General features: G+C 43.1%; 1 protein-coding gene across 1 annotated transcript; it reads left to right on the top strand.

The window, feature by feature from the left end:
* The first annotated feature begins 3903 nt into the window (after positions 1-3903).
* On the top strand, positions 3904-15499 carry ISCA1 (iron-sulfur cluster assembly 1). The gene is made up of 4 exons (XM_080819323.1): positions 3904-4105; positions 10607-10660; positions 13758-13863; positions 15212-15499. Exons 1-4 carry the CDS (start codon positions 4025-4027, stop codon positions 15358-15360), a joined length of 390 nt encoding a protein of 129 aa, XP_080675449.1. The 5' UTR covers positions 3904-4024; the 3' UTR covers positions 15361-15499.
* Positions 15500-16105: the final 606 nt, after the last annotated feature.

Genomic DNA, 16105 nt, shown 5'->3' with positions numbered 1-16105 from the left:
ACTTTCTAGCAAGAGTCCTAAATTTCATGAGGAAACCAGATGAAGGAGTGAGGGCAGTATAAATCTGCTCCTCTTTATCTCGTGCTCCCTCTACTTTATCTCGTGCTCGAGCAGTCTGCTGTTCATTGACCCCACTGTGTGCCAAGCACTGGGAATGTCCACAGGAGAGGCACAGGCTTGGTGGGATGAAGACAGAGGAGGACGGGGAGAGTGTTTGTTGGGCAAGCGTTCCCAGCTAGGAGAGGGTCAGAAAATAGCACCTGTGAGCCCTTCTTTTCACCTACTTGAAGACATACTCCAGTTAAAGAAGAATCCTATCAAAATTACCTACAGAATTTGGGAAGTTGTGGTAGAAGGGTTTAGTGATTGTTCCTTACTCAGTTTGGACAAACCCAAACACCTGAATTAACCGCATGAATTACGTACCCAGGGCAGAAGCTGCTCTTCTGATTTCTCTCGCCTTCAGCATGAAAATGAGCTTGACTGGGCACACAATTCTTGTCACACTTTCTTTGAAAAGCCATTAATGCTGTCTTCTGGCATGATAGCAGAAATCGGAGGCCAGCCTAATTTTTGTTCCCTTGTAGATTTTATTTTTCTGCTTGGATACCTCAGCAGAGGTATCCCTGTAAGTTTTGTGTCCATGACTTTTCTCTAAAACAGAAGTGAACCCCATGTATCTCCCTAGCCCAGTTTGGTTTTTTGGTGGTTGGTTTTTTTCAACTTGGAAAAGTATGTTAATTTTTTTTTTTTTCCTCAAAAATACTTTTGTCTTTTTTCAGTATTTCTCTATCATCTTTTTCCTTCATCTAGGAGAACTCAAATTTAATCTCCTCATGACTGGCTGGATTTTTTTTTTGTCATTTTGCTGTTTTCTGTCTCACATGAATTTCATCATTTCACTTCTAATCGTCCTCAATGTACCTCAGACACCTTCCCTTTTCCTCTCATTCAAGTTTATTCTTATTGTTTTCCTTTTCATGGAAACCACATTTCCTTATATCCTTTTAAGAATGTTAAAAAGCTTCCTACATTTTATTCTAGTTCTTCGGTAAATTTCAGTCCCTCACACTGATCAGTGGGACAGTGACCAGTGTTTGCCAGACCTGAAGAATGGATGACCCTTGACTTGGGCGCTGGTCACAGCCCCTTCTCAGCGCCCCAGCCCGGGACAGGGGCATCTGCTCCATGCTGAGGCCAGCTCCTAGTTATCATTCAGATGCAGCTGGCCTGTCCCTCCACAAGCTCCCCAAATGCTCCACTAGCACAATTTCCTTTCCTCTTTCTCCCAGGAACACATAAAAAAGTGAAATCTATTCTTACAGCCCCGTCTACTCTAATCCCTTGCTTAGTGTGTACTGTAATCAGCGGAGTGCACACTTAGAGATGTCACTAAAATGTTCTGACATAACTTCAGTTTACTTTTCATTTTCAAATGTGTTTCACAAATGATTCTACTTAAAAAAATCTTTCCTGAGTGGGAAAAAAACATCCTGGGTAAATAGGGTTCATGGTGTTACAGGCAAAAAAAAAAAAAGTTCAGATTCAGATATTCACAGAATTCAACAAAGTCCCATAAAATTGTAAAGATGTACTCAGTACTTTTTTCTTTGAAAGTAGGCATGTTTAGACAACAGCAGTCAAGAATTTAGCACGCTTCCCTGGGTGGAATTCTAGGCTTAATTAGGGTCTCTGGCTCTGCCAGTTTTCCAGCTGAGAGTGTGGCAATCCTCCTAACCTCGTGGCAGTTCAGTTTCTGTGCCTATAAATGGAAGTCACACCTGCCCTTTCACAGAGTAACGAGGATCAAGTGAGGTCTTAACTAGGAAAAACACTTTTAAATGTCTAAAACCCTGAAACTAAGGCCCGAAGTGCAATGTTGAACATTTCCCTATTTTAAGTTTTTAACCTGTTGGTGGAAATCTAAATGTGGTCACAGCTTGCCAACTCCCTCAACAGTTACCACACCCACCTCATGACACCCTAGGACAGCTGCTGCCCTGAGATAAGGGAGCCCACATATTTCTTAAATAGTCACAAAAACCTCCTAAGGCCAGTTTACCTCAGGGGCCTGCACCAGTTTCAAATAACATTAGGTATGCCTGACCCACCAACAAGTAGATTATGTGACTTACCACTCGCACGCAGAACAGCCAACCAAGTTAAAAACTGAGTAGTGTGTATTGAATAGATGAAAGAATTAAGCATACATGGGGGGTCCTGAATCAGAAAATTTAGAATTAGATTTTTTAAATGCACTTCTTTCCTAATTCACTATACTAAAAGGCCAGAGTTTATGCATCATTTTTAAACTAGCCGTCCCAATGTTCCTGCCCTACCTAGCCTAAAATTGTGAGGCTATGAGAAAGTGTGCCCAAGGGTGCTCTTAAAATCTATAAAGTACTACACAATTATGTAACTATTTCAACAATTAAGAACAATACATGGCACCTTTTTTTTTTACATTTTATTAACACTATTTCTTAGAACAGTTTCAGGTTCACAACAAAACTGAATGGAAAATGCAGAGTTTCTGTATACTCTTGTCCCAACACAAGTCCAGATCCTCCACTATTCACATCCTGCACCAGCGTGGGGTATTTTTTTTTTTTTTAAACAACTGATGAACCTATGTGGGCAGAACATTATCCCCAAAGTCCATTGATTTACATTAGGATTCATTCTTGGTGCGGTATGTTCTGAACAACTAGCGACAGTTTATTGAGTTGCTGGTACTTAGCTACGTGCCATACACTCCTACAAGGGCCTGTCATTTAATCTTCACAGTGTCTGTAGGAGGAAGGGCATCGGAAGTAAAACACCTTGTACCAAATCACCCAGCTAGTCCGATGAAGCCAAGACAAACCCACCATTCTACCATCACCTAATCTCACCGTGTCTTTTGTGTTAAGCCGGGTTTGGAGGCAAAAACAACCATTCTCTTACTGTCTTTACTTAGGGGAATTTTGAACTTTCCAATCCTGTGGCAGATGAAAGAAATTGGGCTCTAAAACACACTTCGCTGATTAGTTCTTTCCACACTAAAACACTGAGCAGAGTCCATCCTCCCCAGGACCCACCCACCAACCCTCCTTTTCCCCTGACCTCTAGCACCGCCATGAGAAATGCCACCTATGAGAAAAGCCACCAATCTCTAGGTTGCCCTCCTGAGCGCTAACCCTGCTGAACTTCTGTCCTCCCAGGATCGCTCATTCTTTCCTGGACTCTCTCCATTTACCAGGCTTAGGTGTATTTCAATTAACAAGCAGAATTATAAGGCAGAAGCCCCTGAGCAGCCACGGCAAGGCCTGGCAGACAACAGGTGTTCATTCAAGTCTATTCAGTGGTTCTCGCTGAGTGTTGACAGAGCTGCCCAATCACATCCTCTGAGTGCGCTGGGTTCCAAAGTCAGCCCCTGAAAGCAAAGTCGTATTAGCACCAACCTCCAACAGCCCTTCAAGTCAGCACGCGGTGAGGGGAGGACGAGTAGGGGTGTGTTTGGGTGGTTTATCTCACCACTGCGGTAAGTCTATGCTCTGAAGAAGTGTCTAGCCCGACCAGAAAGGAAGACAAGTACGTGTGCCTAGGCCTCGGAACCTTTCTGCTTTGGAGAACACCAGCTTTCACGCTCAGCGTTTCTAAGCAGTGACGCCGCACCTTTCCCAGGGACAGGTCGGGGAGCGACAAGCCTCCAGAGTCAAGCCAGCAGTTACTCCGCGTGCCCAAACCCAACTCCCCACGACGCGCCTGAGCAGTACCCGGAAGACGACCTTACACCCCCACGCACCGCAGCCTCGGGCTCGTGCCCCCACGTCACGTGCCCACAGCCCGAGCGCCGCGCCCCGCCCTCCGCCTGTCACTCATGCGGCTGCCCAATGACGGCGGCGGGGGCGGGCCGGCGCGGGGCGGGGCCTGGGGCGCCGTGCGCCGGAGCCTGTGGCGTCAATGCGGCCGCTGTGTCCATGGAGAGAGGGTGAAGTGGCCGATCTCCGGCCCGAGGCACCGGGGCTCCTGGACGGCGAGGATGTCGGCTTCTTTAGTCCGGGCCACTGTCCGGGCTGTGAGCAAGAGGAAGCTGCAGCCCACCCGGGCCGCCCTCACCCTGGTGAGTGGCCGGGACGCGCGGTCGGACGGGTGACATTGGTTCACCTCCGCCCCCGCGAGGAGGTCACGGCGGCACGGCGCCCGGCCCGCTGTGCGGCCGCCCTGCCTCCTTGCCCTGGCTGGGGAGATAAACAAGCCCGGGCGGGGCCACTCCGTGGGAGCCGGGCGCCCCGGGAACTACGTTTCCCAGCAGGCCGTGCGCCGCTGCCTGCGGGGCGGTGGGGGGCGCCGCGTGTGCGCTAAGCCCCGGGCCCCCGGGGAGGCCCGTTGCGAGCCGGGGGCGCGACTGCGCTCGGGTCGCGGGCCCTTAGGAGCTCGAGGAGCGGGAAGCTGGGGTGGGGGGGGGACCCGGACTTCAGCCCTCGAGGTGCGCGGGGAGGGCGGAAGCTCTCCGGGGGACGACAGGACGAGCGCGGCGAGCGACGTGAGAGCTACCGCGTCAACAAAGCCCACCCCTCACTGAGATCAAGGCTGTAGTGCACAAAGGGTTCCTTCCTGGCGTCGGGGAGGCTTTTTGAAACACCCTCCGTCCCTCCAGTGGGCCTCGGCCGTGGTCGGCTCTCACAAAGGACAAAGAAGGATAAAAATTTCTACCCCGAGTGAGCGTTGGGCGTTTTCTGGGTGAAAGGTTGAACACCCTGGGAGGGCACCAGAGTCCATACCGCGTACGCTCGCCGCAGGATTTACCACGCAGACGCGATCCCTGGTGCTCTGTGCAGTTTTTTTTTTTTTTTTAAGAGGGAAAATTCACATACCAAAAAATAAACCCCTTTAAAAAATGTACCATTCGGTGGCATTTAGTACATTCATAATGTTGTGCGACCATCACCTCTGTCTAGTTACAAAACATTTCACCCCAAGAAAACTCACTATCAGTTAGTCACTTGTGTTTGCCGTTTTGAAAGAGTTGGATTTCATAGGAGAGCTTATGAATCAGTTCAGCATTCTTCTCACCCGAGTCTTGGTTAAGGAGAAGCCTTTGTGCAAGCATTCAGCACCTAGAGAGTGGGAAGTAGAGTTGAATGACGGATTCCATTCAAGCTAATGCTATAATAAAGCCTGTTGTCAGAAAATCAGTTGAAACAAAATAGAAGGAAGTTGTGATCAGGTGGGAGGATTCATTTTTATAATGGATAAGTGGTTTTCAGCCGGTACAGGTTATCCTGATTATTCTATATTCCTGTTTTCTGTGCCACCAACCCTGTTTTCATGTCCAGAAGATAACATCATCAGATCTGAGAATTCTCCCACTGTCTTGAAATCACAAGAACTGAAGGGTCTGGGTCATACTTTGTGTCTTTCAGTCTTAGTTAAAAAATATTGAGAACTGAAAAGAATTCTACCACTGATAATGGTAGAGCCAGAAAGAGGAGATGCTTTTTTGCCTTTTCTTTGTCCATCATTTAACATATTGCCTGCTTGTTCAGAATCTCTGAGTCATTCCCTTCCTCCCCATTCCTTGTCATTCAGCTGACATTTAAGACCTCCTGTGTTTCAGGACAAGAAATAAATTGAGTTACCCAATTCCCACCCTCCAGGGACATAGTTGTGGGCCAGGCCATTGCCACCCCTGGAATTATCAGGGATAATAACAGCTTACATTCTCAGACCTGCACTCTCTGCACTTGCTCCTGCTTCATGACCTGGTACCGGGCTAATTCTGCTAACAGAATTGTGTCAATTCTTTATCTTGTCAGTTCTTAGTTCACAAGGGCTCTGTGTTGCCTTTGATCCAGTGTTTAATTAACTTACCAAATGCCATTGTGTGAACTTAGCCTGTTTAACTGTCTAGCTAACTTTAGAAGTTCCTTTCCCTATAGTCTTAGCTGGTGGCAGAGAAAAAGCAAGTCCTGTTTGCTTTCCACCCACGGCCCCACATAGCAGGCTTGCAGTCATTTTAATCGGAGCATATGCTCCCTAGTCCCAAGACCCTGGCATGAACCTTGTAAATCCTAGCATGTTCTGCCGAGTGCAGAAGCAGGAAGGTGATCAAAGGGCTAATAAGTGAATACAGTTAAAAGCAAATGAAACCAGAAATGATTCAACAAAATGGGTAGGAAAAGATCAGTGTTACCTAGATACATAAACTTGACATCAGTAATTTGACATGGTGCAAACTTGTCTAAGTGCTGTACCTACGTGGCCAGCAGAGGTCATCAAAAGGCTAGGAAAAGGCAAAGGACTTGATGAAATGAAAACATGGTTCCATGCTGTCAGCGCCCAGGTATCCACGTTAACTGATGTTAATCCACGAGAAGACTCATGGTTTGCTGGAACAGAAGGCTTACTTTGGTGACCAGCTGCCCTTAACACTTCTCTGCAACCAGAGATGGTTTCTTGGTTGAATGTTTTAAGTAAGTCTCCACCCCACCACTTCAAAGTGAGTACCTTTGGACACCTGCAGAGGAATTGACAAAAGAAATTGAATTTTTAGGAACCAGAGTAAAATATGATGAAAGCCTGAAGATTAACACTGCCCTGCTGGCAAAGGCTTTTATTTCCATCATTCTACAGATCAGAGTTAGTGCAACCATAATTTAGGATTATGGACACCTGTCCATAAAGTGCAACCAAAGTTGTAAGAGAATACTGGTACTTAGCCAGCATCATTCTTCATGCACAGAGAGAAATTAATTCATGACTGTGGTACAAAGCCAGCATCATTCTTCATGCACAGAGAGAAATTAATTCATGATGTGCAGTGAGTGCTTTAAGACTTAACTTTCTAGTGGCACCTGGTTGAGAAGGATGAAGAAACAATTCATTAATTCGTTGGAGGACAAGTACCAGAAGTCTTTTGGAGCAATGACTAAGCAGTAATTTGTATATTTAGGCAGTTTACAGGGCATTCTCCAGGAAACAATTGCAAGTTGCCTAAATGTATAACAATGAGAGAATAGTTAAATAAATTAGAGTAGATCCAGTTGGTGAACTATTATGTAGTCACTGTAAATAATTTTTTTTTTTAAGTTTGGGAGTCGTAACTCTTCATTCCTTAACTTACTATCCCTTTATCAGTTATTTGATCTTTAATACTTAAATCACAGAATTGTAAGAATGAGATGAGGCATATAAACCGTTAAACACCTGGAAGGTACTCGGTAAATGGTTAATATATTTATTACTGTGTATTATGAGAAAGGCCACAAAATATACACACGCAGAGATGACTAGGAAAAGACAAAAGGGAAAACATTATAATGCCACCCGTAGCTGTTAAATAATGAGTTAAGAGATACTGTAACTTGTTCATTGGCTGCTATTTATCTGCCATCTTTTAAACATTAAAATGCCACATTTATAATGAAGTTAAAATAGGTTGTAGTTGTTGGCACGTGTTTCGTATACATAATCATGGAGTTAGCTTTGGTTTTAGTTTTGTTTTCTTGAACAGCAAAATATTAAAATTGCCTGGGGAATTACTTAAGGAAATACAGTATTAAGGATGAGAAGTTTCTGATACCAGAACGGACTAAAGATCTTTTTTAAGGGACTTTTGTCTTGTTCTGTGATTAAAAACAATCATTCTATTTCATTGAGTTTCAGGAATCTTAAACTTTAATTCATTGGCCAAATTGCAGGTGAATAAGTCATTAATTATACATACATTTCTTAGAAAAGTGTAGGTGTCTTAGTCGTTTGGGGGAGTGCATGAAAATAGGAGGCTACCAGGCCTGCAGCATGTTGTTGTGAAGTTTTTGGACTGTTTGCCAGACTGAGTGTACTTACTGCAGAGTTGCCAGAGCCTGCAAATGACACAGCCCAGGAGGATCCTCAGCTTCTGCCTGGTCCTGAGATACAGAAAGTACATTTTATTGCTAGCCTTTTTTTTTTTTTTCAAGTGCCACATGTTCCCTTTTAGTCCTTCTGACTTGTTCTGAAAATCAAATCCCTCACTTAGAAAGTTATAAGATCTGTATCTTTCCCCTTAATTACATACTCTGCTGGGTTTCCATCAGTAACACTCTGCCAGTGGAGTATGCTTGGTTTTGGCTTGACAGAGGAAAATTAAGAAAGACTCACTTTGGTTCCTATGATGACAATTCCGAGGCACACAGGTTACTTTTCCCTGGACAGCATAGGGGTGTGAAGTCAACTTCTTTGGGATAGGTGGACCACTCCATGAATTGTTTTTGTTTACTGTGTAAGTGTTTTCTACTGAGAGTTGGGAAAAGAAGAAAAAACATTATTTTGTAAAATCAAATTCGGTAATTTAATAATCATGTGGAGATAGAAACACATGGGGCTGTTGACAGAGTAGTATGTACTCCCTTTCTTCTTTGTTTTGGTCTTGTAGCAGTGAACCCTTATCACCTTTGACTCCCCAGCATTACAGGCAAGTTGTACTTGCAATAAATATTTTCCCACGGTTGTGGGTTTTGTTTTTTTTTTTTTTTTAACTTATTGGAAATCCTTTGCTCTTTCACAGTAATTAGATTAATTTCTTCAGGACTCAATGTGGGAAATAAGACCATGAGACCAATAGAAGCTAGTTTTTACTGGCATTTGTTTAGAAGGGTATAAATGAGCATTTTTTAACATTTTTCTTTAGAAATATTCCTGTAGGGGCGCCTGGGTGGATCAGTGAGTTAAGCCTCTGCCTTCCGCTCGGGTCGTGATCTCAGGGTCCTGGGATCGAGCCTTGCCTTGGGCTCTCTGCTCAGCGGGGAGCCTGCTTCCCCCCTCTCTCTCTGCCTGCCTCTCTGCCTACTTGTGATCTCTCTCTCTCTCTGTCAAATAGATAAATAAAGTCTTAAAAAAAAATTCCTGTAACTATTTGAGGTTGACATGCTGTGATCTCAAAAGAAAAAAAAAAAAAACGTAATTCTACTCTTCTCCATTTCCTCCCCCCGCCGCCGCATACTGTTCCCTATTTTCACTATTGTCCTACTGGTTGGCTCCTGTTCTGGTAGAATTGTGGGAAAAGGCCTTTATAAATCACTACTGATGGTGGTATTTTTTTTTAACTTTTTTTTTCTTTTACAGTTATATACAATAAGTATATATGTGTACACCCACTGTGTATTAATAACTGAAGTCATAGTTTTCACTGAACATTTATCTTTATTTAGTGTAATACATTGTTTTCTTTTCTCTTCTAGTTTGTGTTTTTTAAAAATACTAGTGTCAACCTTCTAAATTGGTTTCATGGCTTTTCTAAATTGGGTCCAGACTCTGCTTCAACATCTTCATCTGGCCAGCCCCCCCCACCCCCCACTGGACAGGCCCGAAGAGCACACTTGGAGGCCATCCTCTTGGTCTGCTCCCTTAGCACAGGCTCAGGATTTGCTACAGTTACTTCCAAGTCATAGGTCATAATGTCCACTCTGGGATTCCACAAACCAGTAAAATGGCAATAAAAAAACTGGAGGACCAGCACAGCATTGCCAGCTAAGGTGCTAATAAAGTAGGAAGGACACGATCTCTTCGTTAATACACTCTCATCATTGTAAAGTAGCAGGTTTATATTGAGCTCTTTGTGCCTGGCACTGCTCTAAATGTACTTCATGAACTCATTTATTTAATCCTCCCAAGAATCCTGAGGAGGAGGGTCTGTTCTCCCCATTTAAGCCAAGTAACAGGCTTGGACACAGCTAGAAGTAGGGCAGAAATGCCCTGGAACAGACTTTGTCCCTGACAGCACCGTGAAAAAGCAGACAGGACCCAAGATAGAAATACAGTAGATGTGGGAAAATTGCTCTTTCCGGGAACGGGGGCTTGGTGATGCTGACCCATACACATAATACATCGTAGTGTTTTCCTCATTTTGAAGACAAATGGTCCAGGTAATTAAATAGCATTGCTCCTGAAAAATGCCTCACGGTACTTGTTTCTATAGTTGACTGGCTTAGTTCTGTTCATCCAGATATCCTGAGATGATGTTTTAAGCCACATTTAGTCGCTGTGCGAACACGTGGTGGGACTGGTATGAGAGGCACCCTCTGGGTTGATGCTGCTGCCTTATTTCTTCTCTGTGTTTTAATGGGCTTGAAATAGATTTGGGGTAAACAAAAAACAAAACAAACAATAGAGTTAATAATAATCGAAAGGAAAACTGCCTCAAGGTTTGCTTCCCCAACGATTCCTTGATTGATTCTTGTCTACTGAGCGCCTTCTCTGTGTCAGGGATTGTCTTGTTGCCGAGCATGCAGCAGGAGCACAAAATAGAGGCTGCCCAGCAAACGTAGGTTTGTGATGTAAGTAGAACCAGAGAACTGACAGTTCTCTGATGACAGGGAGCTGATCTTGACTGGGGGGAACAAGATTCAAAGGATGTTGCTAGAAGGTATTTTAAAAATAAAAATAGAATGTTTTGAGTTGAGGAGAGTTCATGTGTTTATGTACAAAAGCCACAAGGGACTCAGACAAGAATGGAGTATAAATTTGTCAGACAAATGTGCTAATAGATTTGAATAGTCTTAAAGACTAGGGAACTACAAGGCTTTAAAGAAAGCAGGTTTTGTAGCTAAAAACTTAATAACTTGTTTTTTTTTTTTTTCAGACACCTTCAGCAGTAAACAAGATAAAACAGCTTCTTAAAGATAAGCCCGAACACGTAAGTAAAACCAATCAGATGAATATTCAGTAAGAAAATTGAAGTCGTATTTTCACAATGAATTATCTTGTGATACACAGTATGTTTTCGTTGGTTAGGGATTTTTATTTAAAAAGTAAAATACGCTCATGATTTTTAGAGGCTCAAATAAAATATAACAGGGTATTGAGTGAAAAGGATGTCATTTTGTGACCCAAACTCTTGGCTGTCTTTCATCCTTCTAAGGGGTCACCTCTTAAGTGTCCTTCCTGAGATGAACGTTTGTATGTCCATCTCCTTCCCTACTTAGAGAAAGCATTCCGTACATGCTGTGTTACGCTTTGCTTTTTGCCCCTAATAATATAGCTTGAAGTTCTTTCCAGAGCATTACAGAAAGACCCACCTTTTTTATCATTCTTTTTTATGACTGGATATATTAGTGTATTTTATTGAACAGGTTCTATTTATTTAGCCAGTCCCCATATTAAGGTCTTTGGGGTTGTTTATATCGAGTGCTGCCACCAGTATCGTTCAGCAAATATTTAGTGTCTGTAGCGTTCCAGGCCCATTGTTCTAGAGGACTAAGCTTGTGAGCCTGGTTTAGTGCACCCCTGTAGGCTGTCCTCCCAGACGCAAAACTGTTGAGTAAGGGGAGTGTGCATCCCCTTCACCTTAGGGCATTGTTGCCTGTGGAATATTGTAAATTACATCCAAGTACTAAACTATTAATATTTAGTAATTAGACTATGGATTAGTGTCTAGGTTCTGTTGTACAACCTACATTACAGTGTAATGAAGTTCTGGCACATTCCTCCTAAGAATTACTAAATGCTAAAATATATCCATGTGGCAACCCTGTTTGGATAGACTGATGGAAAGAGTTTATATACATGGGCCAGATGAAATACTGTCTAGCTGTGTGTAGGCTTGAGGGATGACGATGACATGGAAAGGATGGAGCACCCACGCCTCATTGGGTGTCACTGCTGGCGCGAGCAGTTCCTTTTCCAAACTCCAGGTACCTAAAGCTGTATTTTCCTGTATTCTGTAAGTGTCTGTATTCATTCCTAGTCGTTGGACCTCCTGCTTTGCTTGAGTCTTCCTGTTTATAAAGATAAACGCTAAGTCAAGTTAATACTCAGGACATGTGCTCCAGAATTCCAGCTAGACGGCTAGATCGCCCCAGACATTCTCTTCTCTCACTCTGAGAATGAGTAAGACCATAGTTCTGTCTCCTTGTTAAGGACAGAAGAGACTACAGTCGGACTGCTTCATTCAGAACTCCCAGGCAACCTAGCATTCTAGCTTCCGCTTTCACCAAGTGTCTTCCCGCTCCGTGATTGCTTTCCTGAAGCAAGTATACATTGCTGCTTTTAAGAGAATCAGGATCTGCTTGGCAAAATCCTACGTTTTGTGATACTACTTTTACTGTATACTTCAAAAAAGCAGATAGGATCCAAGAGTACAAGTTGGGTAGATATTGTTAGAAAATCACATTAAGATAGACATTGGTATTTTAAAAGTACAGTTTGGTCACCTTTTAACTTCTTAACATCTGTGTGGGCTGCAGTCTTTTGATTTCTGGTACTTGAGAATGTTTGCATAGTTGTACATTAGAATTAAGGCCCTGTTGGGGGCACCTGGGTGGCTCAGTGGGTTAAAGCCTCTGCCTTCAGCTCAGGTCATGATCTCAGGGTCCTGGGATCGAGCCCCACATCGGGCTCTCTGCTCAGCAGGGAGCCTGCTTCCCTCCCTCTCTCTGCCTGCCTCTCTGCCTACTTGTGATCTCTCTCTGTGTGTCAAATAAATAAATAAAATCTTTAAAAAAAAAAAAAAAAAAAAGAATTAAGGCCCTGTTAAGGCCCTGTGTGGAGGCAGGATGGTTTCTAGGGGACAGCCTAGGGACCTCAGTGAACCTAAACATAGGGAAGCTTCCTGAGACCATCTCATGCAATGAGGTGGAGCACAAACATTTTTGAGGAAGTGAGAATTTGTTAGGTATGGGTGCCTGGGTGGCTCAGTGGGTTAAGCCTCTACCTTCAGCTCAGGTCATGATCCCAGGGTCCTGGGATCGAGCCCTGCACTAGGCTCTCTGCTGGGCAGGGAGCCTGCTTTCCCCTCTCTCTCTCTGCCTGCCTCTCTGCCTACTTGTGATCTCAGTCAAATAAATAAAATCTTTAAAAAAAATTTTTTTTGTTAGGTAGTCATCTCTGCCATCCTTTAAAAAAAAAAAAAAGTGATCATTCATGTTTATAATTAACTCTTCCTTTAAGGGGCACCTGGCTGTCTCAGTTAGTAGAGCATGTAACTCTTGATCTCAGGGTTGTGAATTCAGGCCTCACACTGGGCAGAACTTACTTTAAAAAACAAAAGCAGGGGCGCCTGGGTGACTCAGTGGGTTAAGCCTCTGCCTTCGGCTCAGGTCATGATCTCAGGGTCCTGGGATCAGCCTGAGTCTGGCTCTCTGCTCAGCGAGTAGCCTGCTTCCTCCTCTCTCTCTGCCTGCTTCTCTATCTACTTGTGATCTCTGTCTGTCAAATAAATAAAATCTTAAAAAGAAAAAAACAAAACAAAAAAACAAAAGCAAACCCCTCTTCCTTTAAAAATGTTATTCCCAGCCTAACCAGCCAAAGGCAAGGGTTAAATAGTTAACATGCATTGGTATAGTAGACTGCTAAGGCGTTATATGTAGATGGTAATTGTGACAGTTAATCACATGGAAGGATGATGTCTTAAGTGGAAAAAACAAATCAGAGAATTAAGACTTATTCCTGTTATAATAAAAACTGTGTTTAGATTATATGTATCAATGACAAGGACTGGAACGAAGAAGGAAAAAAGTTTTCCGTAGAGTGGTAGTGACTGGTTTGGGGGTTTTTGCATTTAACTGTTTTTACTTAAGGATCCCCACTAGTATTGCCGTGCTGTTTGTTAAATAGCTAAATTTTTTAAATGCTTGTTTCCCTTTCCACTTATCCTTCCTGATGGGACATTTTATAGCCAGAAATCTAATATCTCTTTAAGCTTATGAAGAAACAATGTCAAATAGCCAGGGTTTTTATGAATGTTTAATATGTACTACTTTAAAACTAAGTTTATATTTACACTGCTTTTTCAGGTAGGTCTGAAAGTTGGTGTCCGAACCAGGGGTTGTAATGGCCTTTCTTATACTCTAGAGTATACAAAGACAAAAGGAGATTCTGATGAAGAAGTTGTTCAAGATGGTGAGTTCCAAGCATATATAGTGCTTGCTGTGAGGTAGGGTGATTTGATGGACTTTCATGTATCAGGTGATTGATACACAGCAGCTGAGGGAGAATGGTACCATACTGTCCCCCATTTTGCTGATTAAGAGACTGAGACATGGGGATGTGAAATAGCTTGCCTAAGGGTCACTCCGCTAGTTCAGTGGCCTGGGGAAAAGTTGAACCTACTCAAGATGGCTCCAGAGGGTATGCTCTTATCATTTGTTTTATTTCAATTACAAACGATAATCATTGCAGAAAGATTTTAAATGCTAAAACTTCAGACCGAACCATCCATCTTCCGGGAAGCAGCAGTTTGACGTCTATACTGAATAAGTAATGTCATCTCATGCTTTTGAAGAATCTGTGTTTTTAATGTTTATTAAAAATGCCAGTGCTCTAATTCTCTCTTGCCTCCTGGCCCTACCAACAATCTGATAAAACCTATTTAGAACGAAATAATGTCACGGCCTCAGGGGAACTTCAGCGAGCACGAGCACGGGTATTTCAGTGGTGGCTCTGCATCAGAGCTGTGCTGTTACTAGCTAGTTCATCTCATTAAACTGAAGTTACTGACCAATACTGACGTTTTTGTTAATGTGTTGTTTATTAGATCACTACATAAAATACCTTAAATATTAAATTTTTAAAATTTAAATATTAAATATTTCTGAAGATGATCTCTAGTAACTATATACAGTTTATATTTGAGTAATTACTCAGTTTCTTATGAGGAAGAAAGCTTTCTTAGACCAGTTACATTTACGAAGATACCAGCCTCTACCAGCGTAATTCCAGGGAGTTACATTACTGCCAGTTTTCTGGCCCATGAGCAGAAGAACAAAATGGCCACGTTGCACTGATGGGCCTCATGACACCAGGCCGGTCGGTGTATCACAGTCCTCTGTGTGTGTCTCAGCTTGCCAGTGTGTCATGTGTACAGATGTCTGTGCAGACTTTTACACATTTATTGACTCTGTTTTTACAGAAGTCTCAGAACATACGCCTTTCCTTCATGTTGCAAATTGGAAAGATGGGTGAAGTACAGTGAAAAGCAAATTCTAGTTTTGCGTGGAACTGGCGTGGAGTATGCTTCTCTGTACCTGTCAGGCCTAATACTGTGTTTGACTTAGATCATTGGGTGGAAAAGAAGGGACAGACAGGAAAATGAGCACTAAAGCTCTTAAAGGAAATAATGAGACAGATTCAGAAGCTTCCTGTCACCCTTTTGTCAGTGGTTACTATTTTAAAAGTTCACTTGTGCTTTGAATCAGCAGGTTCCATAGACCTGCAGGCTTTATGTGACACGTGTTTTCTTCTCCCCAAGGAGTCAGAGTGTTCATCGAAAAGAAAGCACAGCTAACACTTTTAGGAACAGAAATGGACTATGTTGAAGATAAATTATCCAGTGAGTTTGTTTTCAATAACCCAAACATCAAAGGAACGTGTGGCTGTGGAGAAAGCTTTAATATTTGACTACTCTGGCTGTAAGCTCCAGGAACACTCGTGGAAGTCCTAGGGCTTACTGAAGAAATCATGTGACTGTCACGCGCTTAAAGTTTATAATGTATGACCGCCTTACGAGGAAAATAAAATGATGCATTTCGAAAGTGAAGCCAGTGTGTTAGATTCCAGAAGAAGCGATATTTGTATTCTTTTTAGAGGCAGAAAACGAGAAGCCATTCCTCTCTTTGGGTCATTTTCCTGATTTGTAAAGAAAAAAAATCCTACCCTGCACTTAATTGTCTTGCATCTTTTCTATTAGAACCAGTTTCATGAACACTGTCTACCTGGGAGGATTTCAGGAAACGTATTTTTAATACGTGTGCACGCCATAGCTCGCCGTTGAGAGTGGCGTGAACGTGCATTTCCCGACCAGATTGATGGCTCGTAAAATTCAGAGGCAGAAGATCCTGACAGCGGGCATGACGTGGAACTGCACTGGTTTTCTCCCCAAACTTGACACGGCATTTCTACATTTGTGTCCAAAATGTCTTTGTCAGATGCCTCATTTGCTTTACCCTTTAGCAGCACCAGCCAGTAGATGAAAGTATCGAACAGAGATTTCCTTGAACTACAGTGCAGAACAGTTCTGAGCGATGGCATCAAAAGGTAAGAAATACTTCACCCACTGTTTTTAATCCATTTCTTTTGCCACCCGAAACGTCCCCTCAAAGGTGGAATCGCAAGCTGGTGTCTTAAAAGCCATCCAGCACACCCC

The sequence above is a fragment of the Martes martes genome (assembly GCF_963455335.1).
Source record: "Martes martes genome assembly, chromosome: 12".
Classification (NCBI taxonomy): Eukaryota; Metazoa; Chordata; class Mammalia; order Carnivora; family Mustelidae; genus Martes; species Martes martes.
This window is presented reverse-complemented; position numbering and strand designations above follow the sequence as displayed.

Bases quoted from the DNA above. Each gene is read 5' to 3' on its own strand.
- ISCA1 (XM_080819323.1), top strand. From the start codon at position 4,025: ATGTCGGCTTCTTTAGTCCGGGCCACTGTCCGGGCTGTGAGCAAGAGG. The intron at 4,106-10,606 runs GTGAGTGGCCGG...TTTTTTTTTCAG, and splicing joins CCCGGGCCGCCCTCACCCTG to ACACCTTCAGCAGTAAACAA. The intron at 10,661-13,757 runs GTAAGTAAAACC...CTGCTTTTTCAG, and splicing joins TTAAAGATAAGCCCGAACAC to GTAGGTCTGAAAGTTGGTGT.